The sequence below is a fragment of the Aptenodytes patagonicus genome, chromosome 6 (assembly GCF_965638725.1).
Source record: "Aptenodytes patagonicus chromosome 6, bAptPat1.pri.cur, whole genome shotgun sequence".
NCBI classification, from domain to species: Eukaryota; Metazoa; Chordata; class Aves; order Sphenisciformes; family Spheniscidae; genus Aptenodytes; species Aptenodytes patagonicus.
Window position 1 is genome coordinate 33,951,072 of NC_134954.1, and position 23,961 is coordinate 33,975,032.

The following is a 23,961-nucleotide window of genomic DNA, read 5'->3' on the forward strand; positions in this document are numbered from 1 at the left end:
ATACTTCTATTTTCTCCTGTTCCTTGTTTAGCTGTGCTCTTGGGGCTTCACAACAGGCTATACAGTTAATTACATACTGACTTATTAAATAGGCTCCTGTAGAACCATATATAAAATAGTAGAGGTAATTATGGAGATTGAAGACAATATTTTGAATGGAATATACTTTTTAGAAACAATGCTGTGAGAGTTCAAGTCTATTTAAATACAAAATATTTCAGTAGTTAAAGCCTCAAATGAGAGATTCCACTGAAATACTGTAAATAACAAATGTGTACTTTTTCATCCTAAAACTCAGCGCTCATCAATCCACAATCAAGATCTTTAAAATATCACCAAGGATTCCTGAAGAATTGTTTTCATAAAATCCTCACTTGCCAGGCAACATACCTGAGTTTCATAGAATATTTAAGAGGCCTCAGTGGTTAATTAAATTAGAACAAATGTAATTGTAATAAATCATAGATTAATATGTGTCAGTGTATTTAATAATAAGGTAAAATGTAAGTTAATACTTGGCAGATTACTTAAAGAATCTGGTGTGAGGATCTATAGCGATTATAAGGAGAATGTGAAAATGGATTAATTTTTGGTGATTTGTCAACTATATACTTTACCTCTCTGTATACAGTTAGGTACCAATTTGCCTAGGCAAAACTCATATTAATAATTAGGTCACCATTGCTTCTAGATAACCTTTTGATCCCTGATGCAAAGTGAGAAGGTAAACTTTGGTAACAGACTATTAGTGTCCCATGGAGGAATGGGATGTACTAGAATGATGGGGAGGTTTTTTGCTATGAAAGAGAAGCCTTGGGCTTTGACTTATGTTGTGATCTTAAAAAAAAAAAATAATGTTGTGTCTAACAGTGGACTAGTAGAGCACGTGTTTACCTGTAAAGTTGATGTTTACCTGTAAAGTTGTATTGTTTACCCGGTCATCTTAAACAATGTTAGAACTGTTATGGGAGGTGGTGTTTTTACTCTGAAGATGACAAAGGTTTGGGTAAGAATTAGCTTCGTAATTACTGACTTCCACTGTTTTCTAGAGGCATGATTGTGAGCTATGGCTGAAGCTCCTAAGAGCAGGTCTGCATCAGGATCTGCTTCTGCAAAATTATATGTACCAAAGGTTTTAAGTGCAGTACTCTGGTTTATTATTAACTAAAGAATACAAGATATGTTCAGAGCTATTATGACATGAAAAAATAGCTATGGAGGAGATTAGAAGTAGGGTTCTGCTTTTTTCTTAACCATATCGATAATTACCTGCTGCCTTTAGTAATAAAATTATCAATATAGTTCATCAGTTTTTTCTTTTTGTGAATGTTATTAAAAAGCTATTCCCAGGCAAACAGCTAATGACACTTAGAAAATATTTGTAAATAATCTGTTAATAATTAACTCTGCTGCTTCTCCGCCTGCAAAATATCCAACAGCTTCTTCAGCAGCTAGTTGGCATCACAGCCAGCAGACTTGCTTTCAGCCGATAAAGGCAGAGACAGGCTGACTCCGATAGAAGTGTTGATTTCATGCAGATTATTTCCATAATGAAGAATGAGAGCAAAGTAGTACAGAAAATACTATGTAAAGGCAACTTTGCTTCTAAATAAGATGATTTTCAAAGGTTTTCACATATTGTCTATGTAGCTCCACAAGCAAAAAAAGAGTTTGTGTCTTCTACATGCTGTCTTAAGTGAATACAGTTGTTGTACAAGGAAACCCTACTTCATGGTTAATTGAAGTATTTCACCATCTGCAATTCCTTACACTAATGAAGAGGAAAAAGTTTCTTCTTTTGCCAGAAATATTTCTTTCAGGCTTTTTATTTCCTCCACAGCCTTTGACTGGAGGAGATGTTCTTGTTACATATCATCAGGTCCCATAATTTGTCATAATGCTACTCAATGGCTCGTCTAAAAAATGTAAAGGGACGCTGTCACGGTTGTTAGGCCCAAAGTTTAACCTACAGTACTTTTGAAGAAAGAAGAAAAGATTGACATAAACTGTCCCCCAGAGCCCGAACAGAGCCAGAATAAAACCCAAAATGATTTTCTGAGCAACGCAGGAGCCAGCTCGTTGGTCTCTTTGAGTCTCTGCTTGTGAAAATTGTTCTGTGCTTTGGTCCTGCTTGTAGGAGGATGTGGAATATACAAGAAACTTAACTCTGTGGCGCGTTAAGAGGAGAGGATTCTTGTTCATTCCAGTTATCCTTCCGGAGCAAAGTAGGTCACGGAGACCCTGCGAGGTACAGAAGGGTTTTGTCATTTCAAGGGCAATGCCACATTCAGCATCTAGGAATTGTCACCTCCTAGCTCTTAGTCCCTACCAGGTACTCATTTTTCAGAGCGTTGTAGGTCCATCCTAACATATCAACCAATGCAGTATGCTGAAGCCTGAGATTTTGACTGACAAATTCAAAATGAGTATCTTTTTTTATCCCCTTTTTTGCTTTTAAAAAGCTTTGGGGAAAGAGGAGATGGAGATTTTTATCTGCAAGTACAAGGTATTGCCAAATGCCGTGCAGCCTCCATAATGGTAATACAAGTCAGAAGTCCAGCCACTTTTGCAGGGGCGTGGGAGGAATGAACTAGGTTGAAATGAGAACTGTGGAAAGGCTGAGAGATTTAATAGGAAAGTTTCCCTTTAAATCCCTGTTTATGTCTCAGCTGTATGTCTCTGGGGACAGGTTTCATTACTTCCCCTCCATTTTTTGGGTGAAACTACATTCCAGCCAGTTCTACACCAAATCAATCAATAGGGTGAGGTTCTCCTGTTTGCCAGTTGTACTAACCTGAGAACTTAAATCAATTACTCATGATTTTTCAGTACAGCCAGTGTATTCCCATTTCAGTCAGGAAAAGCTGACTCTCTTGCTTACAGCATTTTTAAGGATTTTTGTATCCTCTCAGTGACGTTACGGCTTACCTAGGGAAAATGTGTTTTATCGCTCTGGCGGGAACCCAGCTGATCAGCCTCTGGTTGATAGCTCTGATTTTCTTGTGAGCAGGCTTTGTATTGCTTACGATAGCACCTTGCTTTTGCTTGTTTTTTCCATGCTTAGTTTCTTTACCAAACCCATTTGATCTTGCCCACCGAGCAAGCAGTCCTTAACTTGTGTGTACATGCAGATATGCCCAATAAAAGAAAGAATCTGCTAGTCCATCAACCTTTATTATATTTGATTGCACAGTGTTTTGGCAGTAATCTCATACTATTATGTGTCGTGGTTTTTCTGTGCCATCAATTACTGTGACTACCTGCATGTTAACTCCACGTGGAAGGGTGAGAGCCTCTGCTTTCTTTTAGAGAGCTGATTGATGGGTTAGAAGAATACAGCAGGGTCATGCTAATACCTTACAAGGCCTGGGAGATGCAGAGTAAATAATTAAATGTTGTTAGTCCCACTCCACCTGGGCAATAAGGCATGTGCTCAAAGTTGAGACTGTACAAGCCAAGCCTAATTCCTCTGCCTTGAACAAACACAGCATAGTTCTCTTCATTAATACATATATATGTATGTACACAGACTCGAAGCTTTTAACAGGCTTATTTTCTATAACTGTGAACAACGGTGAGAGAATTCGTGTGGGAGGAGAGGTTAAACATAATTATGTGAATAATCTGAAAATGTTTAGGAAAGATTAAGTGCAAAAGACCTACGGTTCTCCACTGAAAAAGGATGCTTGTATTTTAAAAAGCATTATGATTAAGAGTGGAAGTGGAGGAAACAATTTAAGGAAGTGTCAATGGGAAGGATAGTGAAGGTGATGGCAATGAATATGAATCAGTAGATAGAAAATGTAAATTGCTGATAAAGGAAATTAAGATTATTAGAAACAATTGATGGTCTGTAGAATATGAGGTCTATAAGGTTGATGAAAGAGGAATTTCTTAAATTCATCAGCAACAAATAAATTCTAGCCGTGATACAAATCTAATGCTTGACAAAAGACTATAATAATGAATCCTGATTTCAAAAAGGAAAAGCAAGAAATTTTCTATCATTGGAAAGAATAAGAATTCTCTTTACCTTAAATTTGTACTTCTAAGCAGTTAAGCAACAGCTAAACATCATCTATGGTGTTTATTTATTTAGTTAATTATTATTTATAGCTGCACAACCAGATTAGCTGTGGTCAGGAGTACTACAAAGTTGGCTTAAGAGCTTTCCAATCAACTGTCATATAATTTTGAAGGGATCTTGTAGCAGTGAGAATGTTTCAGAGAACTGGAATAAAATGGATATTATGCTTGTAGCTGAAAAGGGGGAAGGGATCCTGAAGAATCCATGTACTATTTAACCTCATATTGATCCTGTGCAAAATAATGGGAAGGCTGATATGTAATGTGATCAGAAAATAATTTCCAGTGGCAGAGTAAGTAACAGAGTTGTCTAAATCTCTTACAGGAGATTGTCAAGTGATAAAAAGCTGAGCAATTTTTAATGCTACATTATCACAAATACCTTTCAAGAGCAAATATATTGAGTTAGTTCTGCCTGATAATGTGAACTTTAAAACAACAACAACAAAAAGCTATACAAGCACTAGAAAAATAATCAATGTAATTTAAATTAAGAGGATTGAAATGGCTAACCAGTAGATCCCAAGAAGCAGTTGTAAATGGGTATCTATCATCCAAACACAGGGAAGAGTTCACTTGGGTTTTGTTTTCAGCCACATGCTGTTTGGTGTTATGGGTGATTTTTGTCCTTGCTTCCCATGATGTTAGTCATCTTCATACTCCACCCTCATTTCTCCTGTTAGTGCGAGTGCAGCCTGTAAGATTCCCTGCCTCCCCCCCCCCCCCCCCCCCCCTCCCTTCTCCAGGGATCTTTTAGGCCTTCTGAAGCAAATTCTTCTTGTTACTTCTGCTTTGTCAGGTCCCCTTCTCCTCCTCTTCTCTGGACAATTTCATGTGTGCACATGCAAACTGAGCTTTCATCCTTCTGTGGCTGACTTGGAGAGATTCATCTGCGTGGGCCTTTGTATTCTCTATCCAAACTCACCACCGGGCACACATCTCCTTGTGCAGCTAACCAGCTACCTTAAACCCCCCATTGCTATGTCCCTTCCACGTCACTGTGACCAAGAAAAATGCCATCTTTAGCTCTTCAAGTGTCACTGAAGTACATGATCTGGGCTTCATCTGTTGGCTTGGACCTCTTTCACCACCTCATATCTCAATTGCTACAGCATGTTTTTTTTCCTGGCCTTGATGAATGTGGTACCCATTCAGCCCCATCCAGATGCTGCTACAAGGATCACAACCTTGGCCTGTCACTCTTCCTGTGTCACCCTTCACTTGGCATCCTTCCCAATGGCCTCCTCTGCTACGTCGCATCAATGATGAGCTGCTGCTCTTCACTTTGAAGACCCATCACAGCATCCGCTCTTTCGGATTCATTTTCACTGTGCTGGTGTCTGCCTCGTATGAACCTCAACATCCATTTGTTAATCATCTTCTCTTTCATGGGTTGAGCACAAGTGATCAAAATACATTACCATCGGCCTCCTACAGCCTAAAAATACTTGCTACTTTGCAAAGTGCTGCACTACATTAGGGCCTATATATGCAATTAGTGGAGAACTGAGTCAAAACTTCACTTGTCTGTGTAGGCTGTAATCTAAATGGGCACTTCAAGTGTTGTGTAACCTTTAAATATGATGGGACTACTTGACCCTTTGGCAACCATGTAAAAGCTGTTTTTTATTGTGGTTTAGTTGGATTGTAATAGGCTGTTTATTTTATACTTAAGTTTTTTAACAGCAAAATGAGATAAGGAAGTAAGTTATCATCTTACTACCACTATGGTATGTGAAACTGCTTTTAAGTCTAATGGGATACTGTTGGGGTTTTAGTTAATCATTTGCAAGGTGTGAGCTATAGCGACATACATACTAGTCCGACTGTGTTGCATGAATATAAAAATCTTTGGTCCATCATTTTGTTCAATTGGCAAAATTGGAATGCTTTTATTCTCCCTCTGCGTGTTTTTTTTCTTTCGTTAAGCTGGTTTTCCTCACTAAATAGAAGTCGGCATCATTTTTTTAATAAGAAAAATTAAAACTTTTGGGTGCAAAGTTGAAAAATAATGCAGGAGTAGGTGAACTCCGGGAAGCTCAGCACTCTGAGGGGTTTGCTGCTTTTGAAAGACTGGCTTGATAAAACATGTTTGACTTCTGCAGGAAGTAGGATGATATCGATACAACCAATGAGATAAAAGCTACTATTGATGGACTGCTTATAAATATAAAGCTTCATTCATTTCTCAAGGGGGGGGGAATCCTGTCTTATACTGCCTCAAAAGCAGCCACATCCCTGTCTGCCATCTGAGGGGAAAATGGGATTTGCGGTACACAGCAGGTGATGTGATATTACACTACGACATAACAGTCTTGACAGCTCTGTATGATGCTGCAGTTCGGATTTTGCCATCAAGAAGAATCTATAAACTATACTGAGCTTTCTGAAATCATTAATGCCTTAGTTGTATTGATGATTTCATTTCTGCACTAGAGGAGCGTGGCCAATCTACCTAGCTGCAAGCTGCGGCTTCCCATTTTTATGATACTCCTCCTCTTTCTCACCATGCTCTCCCTCCCCCCACAAAAAAAAAAAAAAAAATCCATCGCGTAAATTGATTTGGGGATCAGCCTTGATAAAATACCAGCATTCAGCCCCTCGCGACAGCGTGGCTGTATTGTTAGCTGTTCTTGATTATTTGGCTGCTCCGGCAGAAGCTGCCACATCAGAGTTGGAGGTGTGCAGAGATTAACTGGTGTCTGTCCAACCATTTGTCATACAAATAACAGTGCCAGTAGAGTGAAATACTATAAATCATTTTTTTCCAGGATTGAAACCTTTTATCAGTTGTGTCACTTCCATTATTCAATAAGCGATTAGTAACAGCCATTGTCATTTAGCCATTTAGTAGTTAACAACTCAGAGCTTTGGCTAGTAAGGAAGCCTTTGACACTAGCATCTGATGTAAATGCAAGATTTAATATTTATCTTCACAGGCAAAATGCAGTTGTTACTCAGTGTTTTACTGAAAGATGAAAGGCAGTGCAACTTAGATGCAAGTCTCTCAATTTGTTGAGCCTCCCGGTTTTGCTTTATCACACAGCCATGTGGTGTTTGTGTATGCCCTGACAAAATGTGCAGTATTTAAAATATGCAAATATAAAATTGCATCCTCCTTTTTCCAACTTCTTCATTCTAAAGCTAATCACAGCATTTCCCCAGGGACTTTCTGCAACTGCAGCTTTTGAAAAAAGTCAAATTACAGGAATGATAACGTTCATGTAAGAGCAGCTGCAGAGAGTCAGAAGTTAACCCTGATCTTGTTGGATTTGTTCAAAACAGTGTCTGGATGGATGTTGGGTAATAGCACATAAAGAATGTCTTCAACTTACAATTTTTATGTTTTTCACTGGTTAGGTGCAAATGAACAACTTTCAGTAAATCTGAGGAGCCCTATCCAATACAAACATAGGTAGCAGTAGCTTCCGGCATGTGAAGCCCTTTGAAATCAAGACGCAATCTATGGAGAAGAGACAAAATGTTGAATCTGCTATTGGAAAGAATTGTTCTATTCCCACCGGAAGTTTAAAATGGAAGAGTCTTAATACTTACTTTCTCCCTAGGAAGAGACCTGGGTTAAGACTACCTGCCCAAAGAGACGGAGACCTTCAGGCTCTGTTGTAGGTCAGTGTAGTAATCATTGGTTGAGCAGTGAGTTTGGGAAGTTGTTGGCTAATCTGTAAACTACTTGTGAAAGGTCTGTGCTTTTTTGTCCCGTTGCCCGCTTTGAGCTAGCTATTTAATTTTGCAAGCTTTGGGGAGCCCTAAAACGCAAATTAATAGATTCACTGCTAGCACACCTAAGTGCAGGTGTTGTGGGTGTGTTACTAGATAAGAACTTCTACCTAATTCATAGCTCCAATGAATCCTCTGTGCCTCAGCTTGTCCTCCTTGCAATGTAGGACCCAACATCTGTGGGTCTTTGTTATCTAATGAAGCCAAAGGAAGGAACTGAAAGTTGTCTTCTCTGTCAGTGCAGGCTGATGTAGAAGCTCGGGCAAAAGGGGAGATGGTGACCTTCCTGTTTTAGCACGAGCGTTCAGGTTTATAGAGAAATAATCATTACAGATGACTTAGTAGTTTGTAGGAAAAGACCTTGACACAATAAATCTCTCCAGATAGAATTTCTCCAGTGAGGAATCCCTGTACTAACATGGGAAGTTGCACCACAAGCAGAGTAACATGCTAAACTGTTAAACACCTAATACCAGCAGATTGGCTCATGCTTATTTTCACAAGTGATGAAAATTAACTGAGAATTCGTGTTACATATAGCTCCAGTGGAAAGCAGTGCTGTGTCTGCTCACATATGGACGTGATTCCCCAAGAACAAACAAAAGCAGTTTGTGCGTGTATGCTCCTCAGACGTGCCTGTCACTGCTTTCCATGCTGGAGGGCAAACTGCTAATGAGCCTGGGTCATGGGGTGGATTTTTGCAAAGGATGCAAATAAGCCCATTTCTAAGATGCCTTATGGATAGCCTTTTCTAAAATGGTGTAGCGCAAGGTGTTCTTTTGCACTACTTGAACTGGCTTGCGTTCTTGAGCGAGGTTTGGATCCTCTAGTGAAGTTATCTTGCCTGTGCTTTACAGTTTTTCTATCTAATGATCCTTAGGAGCTGATACGGACAACAATTGGTTTTTCAGAAGAGGAAACTGCTTATGAAATCTTATGCAGCTGTGCTTTTTATTCAAGTTTTTATTTGCATAGTGTGAGCTTACCTCTTACAGTAGTGTGGATGGTATGGATTAAACGTGAGAAAAATGGGAGATGGTAGGAATGAAATTCTGATTTCTATTCAATTTCATAATAGTTTTAAATTTTAAAGTAAGTAAAATGTGGAACTAACAAAGTGACTCTAATGCCTAAATCTAGCATTATGCTATCTTAAAAGACTTCTATAGACAACATATATGTCTCCTTTGACAGCAATGAGGGAGGGTAGTGGGAAGTCTCCTTTATCACTATAAAGATCATTTTGTTAAATGCTGAACAAAATAAATCCAAGATGAGCAATATACCCGGGTCTTTGGAAAAATCTAGCTCTTCATCTATATGTACAAAAAATCTCAAGGAAATGAGAACTCTAAGAACTACATAAATATTGATGTTCCCTGCTGCCTGCATACTGGCTCAGCTTTGGTTTGGTTCTTGTAAGATAACCTTGACAGAAGTTGCTGTGAAGCACATTGATGGTGCAAAGAACACCTTCCCATCCTACTTCATACATAAATGTTTTTTAGTTTCAAACAAGTTATGGTTTTTCTACCACATGAGAAAATTAACGTGCTCTTTTTGGCTTTTATTCAGCCCAACAATACTACTTTATTGTAGTATATTTTATTTTTAGTTTGCGGTATTTCCACTCTGACATCTAATAGACATTGGAAAAGAAACTTCGTGAAAAAGCAACGGCCAAATACTTGGGAAGTTTCAAGATGCCTGCACTGAGTATATCTTTTAAAAGTGAGCAATGAGAATATAACTCCTTTGAGCAGAAACAGCTCTTTCTCTTGTTTTGTAAGTGTTTTCTTGACAGTAATTGCTCGCGCTATCAACAAAATGTGGCTGCTTTTTGTTCAGAGGGAGAAGGGTACAGAACAATGTGTCTTTGGTTAATGGATTTAAATGCTCCTTGTTTATCAGCCTATAACGGGCAAGATTGTAGTCTGCCTATACATAGATGAAACTGATGGTCTGAAACAAGAATAAATCCATCATGCCATAAAAGTAGTGGTTCTCCGTGGGGTAAGCAAGGAAGCGTTGTCTCTTTTCACTAAGTCAATACTGTGTCTAAACAGCAGAAAGAAGGTAGGCTGATGGCGAATGACACACGTCCCCCATATATCCCACTCTTGCTCCTCTAATCTTCCTCTCCTTTGTGTCCCAGATGCTTTCCCCATGCTCCGTTTCCTCTTCAGCTGTCCAATGAGATGCTTTTTCCTGCTCTCCTTCAAAATACATTGGGTTGTTTTTAGTGATGGTGCATTTTACATTATATCATGGTAGCCTTGCCAATAAGGATCTCAAAACCCAAGCAGTTTTGTTGTCACAAATGTAATTGCATCCAGGTGTAGCAGTGTGAACAAGTCTCAGTCGGTGTCCCCTTTCATCCTGGAGTCGTATTTGGCTGCAAGGTGCAGAGTTGAGAAGGGTGGCTTCCTTGCTGTGTCTGGTTTTGAGAGTGGCATCCCAGGTGGTGGTGTCACTTGAGCTCCGATGATACTAATTACAACCATGAGACTGATCTTGAAATCAAGATGTTGACTGGATAATTGGATAGGAATACAAATATCTTTGAAATTCCAGAGGGCCCAATATCTTGTATCAAATCTAATTGTGTAGCAAAAAAAAAAAAATTTAGTACCACAAAAGAAGTATCATAGCAGTGGTTCATATTTAGTATTTGATGCTAAGATATAATGACACAAGCAGCTTTTCCATAAGTGCTTTGTTACTAAACCAAAAATAAGCCAGCATGCACTGTGCACTTGCTTAGCTTCTGGATAGCTCTAGTAATTAATACATGATGCTGCTAGGTTATTTTTCTCATATTTCCAGTTGTAAAAGACATGATATAAACAATGGAACAGAGTCAGCAGGTCTGCTCCACCTATCTGGAGTAGATTAATATGGACAATAAATATTAAAATGCAATTAGATAAAAATACAATTTTCAATAAGCACATTTGTTTGGGGTTTTTTTTACATTTGAATTACTAGAGTGGGATCAGCTGGGGTTTACAGAAAACTGTGATGTGGCATTAAAAGTGAAAAAAATCAATGATTTTGACAAATCGCATTTTGTCAGGGAAATATTTTGTTTTCCTCTGCATTTTTTTTTTTTAGTAGAAACATGTACAAAAAAGTGGAGGTAGAGTGACAAACTGATTCTCTAATTCCATAATAACTCAGCTAGCCTTGTGAAGTCAACCCAATTGGAGAAACTAACCTTAGAAATTGGTCGATCAAATGCTACAAGCGAAGTACTTGTTTTCCAGTATTGAAGCTGGTGGTCTAGTGATCACAGCCAAGCAATTATGGCCCTGTTAGATAGCATGAGTAGTAGTCATTAAATAATTATACCTTTGATTAGCTGCTTTAACTGTTCGTTGCCTTTGAAATATGATAGTATAATTTAAAGCTTTTATTAAAAGACGATTTTTCTAGGTGGTTGAAAAGGATTTTTTGTGTGTGTATAAAAGACCCATAATTTTCTGCTTCAGATAATGAAAAACTGAGAAAAATGTTTCCAATTACCATTTACTTTTGTCGATTTGAATCTTGTATGTTTATAGTGTATTGGAAATGCACTGAAATAGTTTAGTTGGTTCTTTACCTACTGCAAAAGTTTCAGTGAAGAAATCTTACAGAGGGAAAAAAAAGAATTAAAAACATTTTTTAGAAATGTTTAATTAAACTAACTTTTTCCCCCTGTCATGAGTAGAAGTATGAATGTGTTTTCATTTTTTTTCCTTCGGTTGAAATGTTCAAAGCTGAATCTAAGCCAAACGTAATTAACTATTAATGTGATTTGAAGTATTACTTTTAGAGTGTTTTGTGGGTTTAAAATAGAGCACTGGAAAGGATTTCTGTTTTAGAGGGGAGGGTTTGGGTTTTTTTATCAGACAAAGTTTTACTTGTGTTTGGGCTAGCAACTTTTGTAACTCAGCACTTTTAATAATTTCCTTTGATGCCCAGCAGCTTGTTTTTCTGAGTCTTCTGGTGTCCAAAAAGGAGGTATTAAGGGCTATTACTGTCAAATGTTTATGGAATAACTGGCAGCAGTTAAATCTTTTGTATTTCGGCTCCGTTTTTTTGGTCTTTTGGGATATATGTCCTGTTAACACCAATGCACTAAACAGCAATGTTTGGAAACTTCAGAGTCATGTTCAAGTGTTCAAAGGTGTTTTACTTTGGAAATCTGGTTTAATAGATGTGCTGTATGCATTTGTTAGGAATTACAGAAAAGTAGTGTACATATTTATGAGATCCTTGCACTTTGTGGGTTTGTTTTTTTTTTAATTTTAAAATTTAGTGTTGGTCAGATCTAGAAACACGATGTATCCAGATTATTTTACTTTCTAAATGTCATACAGTATATATGCCTGGTCTTTTTTTCTAACCCTTTTTGAGGAATTTTTGTCATTGCTGCTTCCGCATAGTGTAAAACAGACAGTATCAAGCCCCTTGTCACAGAAACAAGTTTACATGGTGTGAGGATGTCCTGGGTTGCATCTTAATGAAATAATTTCAGGCCTCTTATGAAAGAGCATGGTCTTGTTGAGCAAATCACTGTTCTGCTGACCATCAAGAAAGAAAAATCCCCAATCTGCCATTTTACAGCCCCTGATGAAACCACACGTGATGCAGAGTGAGTTGAAAAAGAGCAGGAGGAGGGCTGAAGGGTAGAATCCTTTCCCCGGTGGGGTGGCAACTAGGTGGTCCCGGAGTTTATCCTTAAATACCCCTCTGATGCTCAAGTTTGCCTCTCATCCAGATCTTTTATACCCCTATTTTTCTAGATAGATGTTGCACAGGTATTTTATGAAAAACGTTCCCCTGGCCTATGCTATGGGAGAAGGTTTTACTTCATATATCTTCTCGGTCTTTAATTGTTGCACAATAAGAATAAATAAACAAACGTCCTTAGGTGAATGGACAGTGTTATTTATTTTGTGCAGATGATGATAATGATATGTTCTGCAAAACGAGTGGCACACCGACTCCATCCCCAGCCCGCTTCCTCCAGCGTAGGTGAAAAGATCCTATTATTTCTGATAATTGATGCTGAGGGCTGTGGCGTGCCTCATTTAATCAGCACTGTTCAGCACACTCCAGGGATGTAATTCATGCACACTTTAACATCCAACATGGCTGACAAGGCTTGGACACACCACCTAACGGCTACATCATTTTTTAATCAGCTATCTGAGGACTATTTATCTAATCAACAAAGAACTCTGTCACATGGAGACCAGAGGTGACATTAACACGTCTGTAGTTTCTCAGTACAGCAGTGGAGGAAGATTTTTAGAGTGAAACTGTAGATATTAAGACTGTTCTAAGAGTAAAAGCATATTTCTGCTTATCAAAGTGTATAAAGAACTGAATTTGAGCAAGTTGAAGGGGGTTAATCTGGTGTTTTGGTGAGTATAGTATCTTAAGCATCGTTAAAGAACTTCATAGTCATCAAACAGATGTATCCTTAGACACACACGGGTAAGTATTTTTATAAGCATCTACTGCTTTTAGAAATAATGGTATGTGATCGTAGTGGTGGTAAACATATTTACTACAATGTCTAACTAAACTAGACAGGAAAAGTAGATTCATTAACACAGAATAAATAGCATCCCTATTAAAGAAAGCAAACACAGAATTTCTGTCTGCAAGGGGTTGGTCACAGATGCAAAGTTATTGCCTGAACAAATACAAAGATATGTGGTAATTGGGAGTCATTAAGTTTAATTGATTCCCAGTTACTCCATATCTTAACAAAAGGCTATACCGAAGCCTAGTTTTCTTCTTCGTATACTGACATACCTACTCTCACTTTAAGATGTACACATTTAAAACATATAAGCAAGCTTATTCTACATACAGCACGTATGTTAAATCAGTACAGTTCAGCTCACACAGTGGAGTACTCAAAAGCATCAGCAAACGGAGGCTTGCCTGTGTCTCCAGATACAGCTGGATGTCCTCCCAGAGCTTCAGCTGAAACAGCAAGATGTTGCCACCGTTTTATCATCAGGGCTTACTGTAATGGACAGAGACCTAACATGTAATCATCTCCCACTAGATTTAAGTATCTATTTGGGTTCAGTTTTTAGTGCTCTCTTTCAATGGTGTTTGGATGTTCAAAGACTTGTATAGCTATTAAATAACCTGTATAGCTTCCACTTCAGAGTGTGTGCGTCACAGTCTCTGCCTTACAAACTGAAAAATTGCAGGTAAGGACCTAGAAAACTGAAATAACAGAGTGGAATTGCCTCTAGTCAAGCATAGTGAGTCTGGTCAGTACCTACAGAGTCATGGCAAGGACCTTCACAACTTCCATGCTCTATGTGCGCTACAGCCACAGATGCTCTCTCTGTTTGCAGTGGCCAGTCTGTAGCATTTCTTCATGTCAAACTACAGGTGTCCTAAGTTATGTTTGATTTAATCAGTTTGTTAAGGCTTTTCATAGGAAAGCCACAGTAATAAACATTTCTGACCCTTCCAGGTTTGTATGGGTTTTTAAAGGTCCAAGATGTAGATCTGGAAGCCGTATCGTTCTCATGCGGTTGGTGAAACAGGATGACAGATTGGTGGGAGTAATATATTTTAAAAATAAACAAGCAGAAAAAGTTTGTTTGGAACAAAAAAAGAGTGGGAGCCTTGTTTACCTTGACTCCAGAAGAGGTCAAAGCGTATTTTCTGGAAAGATGAGTTTATTGAATCAAGATCAACTCCTGAAGGCCTGCACCATTAGCAATTTTTAGGTAGCTAGATGCCCAAGACATTGCTTGGTGAGCTGCAATGCTCTTTTGCCTGCAGTTTGTCTGTAACTATTCACTTTTGCCCAATGGTCTTAGAAATCACCCTCTCTATGGGGTGTTTTCTGGTGCCCGTATCGCATGAGGTGGGTGCATCTCAGCATCCTTCTGTGGCAGGGCGTTTGTCTGGCACTATTGGCAGATGCAGCTGGGGGGGGAGAAAGGGGTTTATGGTTCCTGGAAACACAACCTGTGCCATGTCAAGACTCTTCAGGTTGAGTTATGTTTGCAGAGTGATACATGTGAGAATTTTTGCCTTGCTGCTTCCCTGAAATGGCAGGGCTTTGTTCAGCAGGACTCGGTGAGTCAGCACGATGGTTTTGAGGCTAAAACAAGGGTTATGTGCAAACGGTTTGAATTGACTTTCATATAACGTTATGTGCAGAGCTGAAGAAAACTTGACAGCTGTCATGGGTAACGCAACCCGCCCTGAAACAACAGATCACTGGTACGATAGCCCTATTTTATAGAGAGCACATCCATCGAAAAATATTTATCAGCCCTCGTGAAGCACCAAGTAGCTGTGTATGCGTTTTGGCATGCTGCTTTGCAGGGCTCTGTCCACTTCCAAGCTGTATGCAAGGAGCATGCAACCAGAGAAACTGCGTTTGCTGATAGAAATTATGCAAAAGGACACTTTTCTAAGTGGCTCAAGCAAGTGTTCAGCCTAGAATATTTTATCTTCTGGGTCTTGATTCAGTGCAAGGTCTGTGGGTTCTGAAGGCCAGGCTCAGCTCCTGGCACCAGGGCATGTCTGTCCTGGCCAGGACTTCTGTGAATACCTGAGGCAAAATGCAGGTCATGGGCAACACCTAAGAAATCTTTATTCTTGGGGTTTGGGGTTTTTTGCTTATAAGTAGTCATAGGTGAGGCCTTAATTAACAATAGCAAGTGTTTTGTCTTATACTGTTAGATTGAGCTGGATTTTTTTTTTTTTTTTTTTAGCGTTTAGATGGAGAGGTGGCGAGGTACTTTCTGAAAGTCTGAGCTACCACATTTCAAATATCCCTGAAACAGAAAGCTGGTATTAAAAATAAAAAACTTGCAAAAGCATCTTGGATAAGTAAAGTAGGAGGCGTGAAGGAGGGAAACAGGAGGGCTTCTGGAGAGGCTGTGGTTATATGCCCACCATAATCCCCTTGATGGGGAAGGAAACAGGCTCATCCAGTCCTCCCTTCTGGATGCAGGAGCGGCAGTTTTACCACAGCAAATGTTTCCAATTGCTCATATCATTCCTTTGCCATAAAAATTATGATGAAATTTAGGATGATATTAAAAAAACCAACCAAACAAACAAAAAAAAAACCAACCAGACAGTTTGATTAAACAAGCAAGCAACTGCTTGTTTGTCAGGCATATGCAAACCCAGGAATTACTTGTTTCGAAATGCATAGCAGCATTGCCAGGCACTGCAGGTAATATTTTGGTGGAAGAAGGGAATGCTTTTCTAATTTCTACATTACTGAGAGGGGAAAATTCCCTCCCCAGGTTGGTGTGTGACTTTCTAGGGCTGAGCTGACGTGTCTGTTTAGATAATGTGTGGTTCTTTTACAGCATATGGAGATTTTCAGCTAGCTGCTAAATATTTTTCTGGTATGATTGAACAATTGCTGACCTCTGTCTTACCTAAGGAGGAGCTCCTGCTATAAAAAAATTAATATGCATATGGCCCATTGTAACACTTGACACAGTTACATGGAAGCACATCATTCTTTCCTCCTTACAAATCCATCTGGTAGATTCCAGGTCCTTAACTGGTGTATCTGAACAAGATACCCCAGTACGTATGTGCTGCATGAGTGATGCATCCCGTCATAGATGATACAATTGAAAGCAGCTTCCTTGCAAAAACTTAAGAACTTCATCTTAAAAAAAAGCTTATCTCGAGCTCCGAGAGTCAAAGCTTTCATGGTTTGGTGCCTTGGATTTCTTCCCATGGTCACTACTGGGAGGAATGGCTGGGCGATGGCTTGTGCAGAGTCGAACATTGCAACGATCTCGGTGTTGTTTTGCAGGATTGCTAAAAGCCGAGCTCTGTGCTGTTGGGTGACAGATAATGACTTCTTGTGCTAGTCCAGGTTGAGTGTTAGGATGCACAAATTAATTTGCCCAGCAAAGACAGGAGTTTAATCTTGGCAATCTAAATTTCTGGAGTTAATGAGCTTGGATAAGAGCAGAAACTGTGCTGCTACTCCGTGTCTACACAGTGGTTGGGATGGGGGGACTGCTTTGATTGCTGTGAGGTGTTGTTTTTCTGTCGGCAGTGAAGCCAGAGATCAGGGCAAGTGTCAAAGTTGTTAAAAGATTTTCTTGAAACATTATTAAAATACATTAGTCATTCAGATTGTGGTAGCACAACACACTAGGCAGAATACCAGTTGCCATTTCGGTACAAGCTAAATTAAATACCCGGTGTCTTCTGGGAAATAGTTAACTTCATTCCAGATATTTGACATTTCAGAGAGGTGTTTGTCTGGGTTTTTCTAGTATCTCTAGTTAGAGATGCTGCTTAGTGTATTTTTTGAAGAAAACAAGCTTCCAGAAAATACTTCAGTCTACCTTAAAGATCTTTCTAATTAGGGAGCTTTGTTGCTGTTAAATAATAAAATAAGTATTTCTTATAGCTTTTTATTGGAAACCAGTTGGGGTTTATTTGTTTGTTTAAGTGTATATATACTATATATATATATAGATATCCAGAGTTGGCAACACGAGCTTTTGTTGAATTAACTTTGGAACCAGCAAGTGAAGCCAGACCAGACGGACTGAATATCCTGGGATATAAGTCAAAGACAAACCAGGCAAATAATGACCGCCACTGCCCGTTAAGGCCGTGTTGATAGGTAACAAAAATGTGTAGACAGTATGTAATTTTGAAGGCAGGCAGGGTAGGATGGCTAACCTGGGCCCTGGTGTTCGCACGCACATCAGTCACCCAGCAGAGGCTGCGCTTGGCAGTGTCCAGACCCTGCTGATGATAATATTACTGAATTCTCAAAGACAGCAGAGCACGAGGAAGCAGCCTGGAGCCTAATCAATGCTAAAGGACACACTCGGATGTATCAGGACCTCAGCATCACTGCGAAAAAGTCCATTTGTTTAAAGAGAAGAAAAAGGCATGACACTTAACACATTAAAATTGATTATTTCATCAATAGGTTAATAGAAAACCAGGCTGCGAGTTCACTTCCTGCTCATATGGCAGTACTCGAACGTGCCATTAAAGTGTGAAAAATGAAAAGGGACTGGGAAAGGGTCTGTGTACTGGAGATGGTCTTCCCTTTCTGAGGGGTGCCAAACCTCGATTTTGCCTATTTATATGTAAATTTTTTTCAGGAAAAACAAGTTTTCAGCTGGGGAAATTGTGCCTCTCTAGTTGCTGGTACCTGCTGGGACTTGTTAAACCTGTGTTAAAACTAAAGATTTTTTTCATATTGAAGGACAATTGAGATTTTTTAGATTTAATGAACTTTAATTTTTAGATAGATCTAACTTAGCCTTCCGGATAGTGTTACCTATTTTAATTTCAGCAAGATGCATTCTAAAGGATGTCACTCATACATCCAGTCCTCTGTTTTCCCTTTCAGTATATAGCATTAAAGCCAGCAGATGGCTTTATTAAAACAGTATATAGCTTAACAGTCTAGAGTGTTTAGGCATTTCTCTTCCAGCCTTAGCTCTTTAGCTGAAAATCAAGCTTTTTGTTAAAGATTGGAATGACTTCACATCACTGTTCCTTTTCTGTGGAAGCAGCCAGTTGGTCTGAGTTTCATGGGGCATTAAAAAAGTTCTCTTGTAAATATAGAATGAAAATTTTAAAATGGTTGTATCACAGTACTTGCTGTGTTGTGTGATGTTCATATCCTAAAGGGTGAGAAGCATCTGTGGTGAGGGGGACAATGGTCTTACTCCAGATTTACCATATGAGTTTCCTCATAACAGACTCTGAGCTGAATGGGAGTGGAAGACTGTTCCATTTTCAAACACATCTTAGAAATTAATCATGATTAATTTCTCTGATGCTGTCCTTTTTAGAAGTCTCACACCCAAACTCAAAGCTCTCCACTGCCTGTGGGCAGGAGGGCTGGGTGACCTGCTAAGAAAGACAGCTCAGAAGGAGTTTTGGATGCTCTTCCACTTGTCACTGACCCCAGTGATCTCTTCCGTGCACCTATGAAACAGATTTTACAAAATAGTTGTGTGCCAAGCAGCGCTGCATCATTATTTCTTGACTAGGTAAGCTGATGTGGTAGCTGGAAAGTCTATAGAGATACCACTTTTAGCAGATATGCGGTTCCCTCCTCAGGTGTGGGGATGTCCATGGGTGAAGAAGAGGGGATATCTCTGTTATTTCAGTCGTTGTTAGGTGCCAGCAGCGTCATGGTGTACTCAGATGTTTCATACGGTTCCTGTCTGATGAAACTCAGGCTAAACATATTGTTGATTGAACGTACTTCTCACACTGTGAATTCACTCTTGAGGCAAAACATGTCGATTTTAAAGAATGTGAAAATGTGCTTTCTCCTAACGAGCACAGGAATGGAGTGCTTTTGAGCAATATTTTCTGCTAATTGTAAAATGGCAGCTGGGAACTCAGAGAACCTCAAAGTTTGGGGCAATTCTAATAAAGCAAGGGTGTTGCCTCATATAAAGAATATACTTTTTTTTTTTTTTTTTTACTTTGCAAATAAACATTCTGATTTTGCAGTGATTTGCCTGGGGGAGGAGGGGAGGACCACAAACATCATTTCATCAATGTCTACTTGACACTCTTCAAAATAATTAAGTAATGCCTCTAAGCTCAGTGCTACAGATAACACACTTTGTTGTTATGGGGATCTAAGGCCTTTACATCATCACCTCAACTTTTAAAGGTGATGATGTAAAAAGGTGTTTTAAAGGTGAACTACAGGCACCAAGTGATCAATACAGGCTTTTGGAGGAAAAGGAGTTCTTGTCTGGCTCTGTTTTGTTATTAATTAAATTGCATTTTACAGTAGCTGTTTTGTCTGGCTGTGTATCCTCTGTACAAATACTTCCTGCATTTTTTTACTGCTACTGGTCTGTTTTTGTCTACTCCAATAGCAGGTGCATTTAATCTTGTCAAATCTTGTCATGTTGTAAAGACTTACAAAATCACTCTCAATAAGAGGCTTTCCATACCACTCGTGGATTGGAGAGGCTGTATAGTCCTGTGTGCATTTTCTGTGTGTAGCTCTTCATGTGTTAGCAGGCTTGTGCTTGTATTTTACTTCACATGCTATTTTGATATTTCTTTTCTGCCCTTTTTCTTTTTTTTTTTCCCCTCCTTTTTCTTTATTTTTATTCTCTTTTTTTTCTCTTCCCCTTCTGCTCTCTGGACGCAGCCAAACGCAAAGCTTGGAAACTAAACCGTGTTGGTAGCCTGCGAAATATATACAGCAGCAGCAGCACCAACACCGAAGGTAACAAACCCATCCGTTTTAGATGAACATCTCTCTTACCCCTTTTTTTAACCTGCTTTTCCAAAAATCGTCCTCCTTGCGTCTCTCCCTTACCCAATGCGGGCATGGAAATCAAATTTGCCCAAAGCATGCGTGCTTTCATCTTGTGTTTGCAGAGTCATTCCAGTTGGTCTTTTCATCTTTTGTTTGTGCATTTTATTTTGCCGTTCATGTTCCTTTCAGCTTACTTAAATTTTGACCTTTCCCTCTAGTCGTGGAGTGGTGATGTTTAAATTACTTCAGGAACCCATTTTCTTCTTTTATTTATTTTTTTATATATATATTTTTTCCCTTTCTACATGTGGGCACTCAATGTAATATTTCCCAAGTTATTACAGCTTTTAAAAGTGTTAGTATCAGGTGTAATGATCTGTAGCCAAATACAATAGTGTGCCGTGACATTTAAGTAACAGTCTTAATTTGTTTTGTGCAAGCCTTCTCCATAATGCTCTTTGCAGCTCTAATCCAAAGGCGAGACAGTGCCGGGTCATTTGCATGTGCTACTCTTGCTTGTAAATTCTGTATATTGTTGTATTTCTAAAGGTCACCTGGTGCCAAAGTTCACAAATTGACTTACATTGCTTTTTTTCCACCGAAGACAGCCGTCATGGCTTTTGTATAATAGCACATTGAATTTTATCCCCCCCCCCCCCCCCCCCCCTTCATTTGAACAACACAATTATAAACTTCCTTCTTTTTTTTTTTTTTTTATTATTACAAATGTCAAAGGTCAGAATTACTTGGAAGCCAGGCAAGGAGAGAGGGGGGAAAAAAAAAACCCTCCACCACCATCTCCAACAGCATGTGAGAGGGATGGTGTAAGAAATAGGGAATGCAAAATAGGTCACAACTCAGTAATCTCAGTATAAGGGAGGGGGATTTTTTTTTTTTTTTTTCACTTAAGTGCGAACCAAATGGGTCAAGTAATCGCAAGCGCATGCCCTAACACTAATTGACTTATTTTGGAATGATTATAACTGTAATATTTTTCTTAATGTCACTGTTTTCTGGGCTGTTGATTTTAGTGATTGCCAAGCAGTGGCATTAAATCTCTTGTAAATTTTAAATTGCATGCTATTTCTGTAAACAAGTCCCTCTGTTCACATCCTGATCATTAACCTTTGGTGATTTATATCACCGTCCTTCTTTTGCACAATTACTGCTGTATTGCTGTCGGATGCCTTGCTCTCTCTGCCAAACAAAGTGTACGCAGGAAACAAAAGTGTGATTTTACTGCAGCTTGTTAAGGCAGCTTTTTTAATTATAATTTTGTTTTATTTATCAGTGTAAATGTAAAATTATTACCTTTCAGAGCAACAGTTGCAAAACTGTCTATTTTAATCTTTGTTATATTTTCAAGTATGAAGTGCAAAATAAGAAATGAGAAAAAATGATTGTTGGACATTAGTAAGTTTGGGGTAGGGTTTTTTCCATTTGATAGGAAACTAGCTAGATACTTTTTAATGATTTGTAATTTTGTATGTATTTGCTGGTTTTTATCTCCCAGCCAGATTTTTCTTCTAATCAGTGTGTGGGCATGTTTGTTGTTACAGGTTTACTCCTTGAGAAGCTTGTGATTTTATATCTACCTGTTACTAAATTGCAACAGGGAAGCAAGTATAAAGAATTCCCTTGTGTTTCACAGATAAAGATTTCATTTTTTAGGGCCTGTCTAGTTTGAGAATCTTTTATCTTACTGATCAAACTAAGTATCAAAGGCACCTTGGATAAGCGTATGGGAACATGTTCCTGATGGCCATTGTCCAAAGAGTTTTGAGACATATCATCAAAACGAAATTCTGAAACTAGGCAAATGTATCTTTTTTTGGAAGTAGTATCTCCACTAAAAACTGAACATTCAGTGTTCTCCATAGCTTTGCATCTTTGAGCTGGTTCCTTAAGCCTTTGTGTGAAAGCTGGAATGGTGAGACACGCAAATGTCGAGTTAATGAGCACTGTAAGTATTAAAAGCTACATGTTTAGATAATTATGCCTTCAAAAAAGAGAACGGTGATAGGAAATGACAGTCCAGAATAACAAATCTGCTTTGGTCTTTAGCACATGCTTGCTCAATTGCACTTACACCTTCTTACAAACCAAAAATGTTCCCATCGTGTACAGTCCCATTTTTGAAAGCTTGATCTAGAAAGCAGCCTCTCCAATAATTTTTAATGCCGGTCCTATTATTTAGATATTCTGTATGCTTCCAAGTAGCAAAATCTCTGATTAAGATGGAGAAATCTGCAGCTCAGGTGCTGCAATTGTTTTGTAGATGCTTGGCAGAAGCAGGTATATGGATGGTCCTCAGCATTGTGGGTCTCTTGTGCTTACACAGGGTCACCTTTTGCTGTGCACTGTGCAAAGCTGAGAGTCCTCCCTGAGTGTGGCTCCTGTCTCTTGGCTATTTGATAGGAAAAACACTGCATTTCTGTCCTGGTCTCAGAGGAGTGAGGAAGAACAGGATCTTCACAGAGGTGGCTGGGTGTAAGATCACAGCTGAAGAACTCCAACTTCTGAGGGCAGAGGCGTGCAGGACATTGTACAACTATGTCCTCCACTGTTCCTTCATCAGTTTTGTATGATTGCAAGAAATTTTACTTTCTTTAATTTTAGAGTTTGCCTAAAACTCTTAGTTTTCAGATTTTGGGGGTTTTCTATAGGGAGCCACTGACAAATGAAAAAGTCCCACCTGCTCCTTATTGCAGGCTTCAAGCAATCCTTTGATTTTCTAGGGGGAAAGTATGTAATATCAGTGTGTTGTACTTAAAACAGACCCCACTCTGGTTTTAAGACAAGCTGGAGTTTCTTGTACCTGCTGTCATAGCAATATTGTTAAAATACAGAATTATTTTTCCTATATCAACAGATTTTGCAGCACAGCGGACAGGAGTATCTTTACAAAATTAAATGGCTGTGCTCTGCATGCTATGGGTTAACATGCATAAAGATATTAAATCCTCATTTTTCCGCTCTTCATGGTTACATACGTGACGTGTTAAACAGTGCTGCATCTGAGTTGCCAGGCTCTCATGGAAAACTTTTCTTCTGCATATTCATTAACTCTACCGTTTGCTTGAAAGTTAGTGATGCCATTGCTGCTGTGGTGCTGTGCCTATGCAGAAAGTTCACTTTTGGTAACCATGACAGACGGAGGGGGAGGCTGTTCCGAGCACTCAAGATAAGCTGTGCCCAATAGACTCAGCTTCGCAACACCTCTCAGTTAAGCAAGCTCTTCAGCTTTGAAACACGTATAATTTAAAAAGTAAACCGCAGGCTTGAAACGTTAGGAAACACCTAATGCAAGTGTAGACTCACGTACTGTATGAACTGAATTCTAAAGTTACTTCATGGATTTCTTCAAATCGTGTTGTCTTGGCATCCAAATAAAACAACAAGTACATATGGCGGGGGGGCTTAGTCCCTTGAGCTAGAAACTGGCCTGTCATCACCAGTTTGTCACTCACGGGTAGCGATATAAAACAGTACCGCTGAAAAATTCTTCCAGTGGAACACAACCTTTATCAAGAGCTGTGGGCAACCGATAGCAGAGCTATATTTTCCTGATAGGGTTGATTTTCAAAACTAATTAGATTTAGACACTGGGTTTGGAAAGGGAAGAGAAGTATTAGCATAGTCATGCCCAGTGGGACATGGCACAAATATTTCCTTAATTGAGGCTGCTAATAAACATACTTATCTTCCAACTTACAGGGATAATTTACACTAAGTGGCAAAAGGTAAGGATAGTTAACATTATATAGTATGTAAATAACATGTGCCTTTGTTGTAAACAAATTGTATATTGTAAACATCTAATGTTGATTGCTAGGGCACCCTCGGCAGTTTTT

At 39.0% G+C, this 23,961-nt stretch overlaps 1 protein-coding gene across 8 annotated transcripts in view; it reads left to right on the forward strand.

Annotated features, from left to right (window-relative positions):
• The window catches only part of AGAP1 (ArfGAP with GTPase domain, ankyrin repeat and PH domain 1), a 392,763-nt gene that overhangs the window by 317,432 nt on the left and 51,370 nt on the right, over positions 1-23,961 (forward strand). For 4 of the 8 annotated variants that reach the window (XM_076342039.1, XM_076342040.1, XM_076342034.1 and 1 more), the window contains one exon: positions 19,997-20,074. The exons of the other annotated variants lie outside the window; for them this stretch is intronic. In XM_076342039.1, the coding sequence (XP_076198154.1) occupies positions 19,997-20,074 (78 nt within the window). The remainder of the gene's footprint in view (positions 1-19,996; positions 20,075-23,961) is intronic. 8 annotated transcript variants of the gene reach the window in all.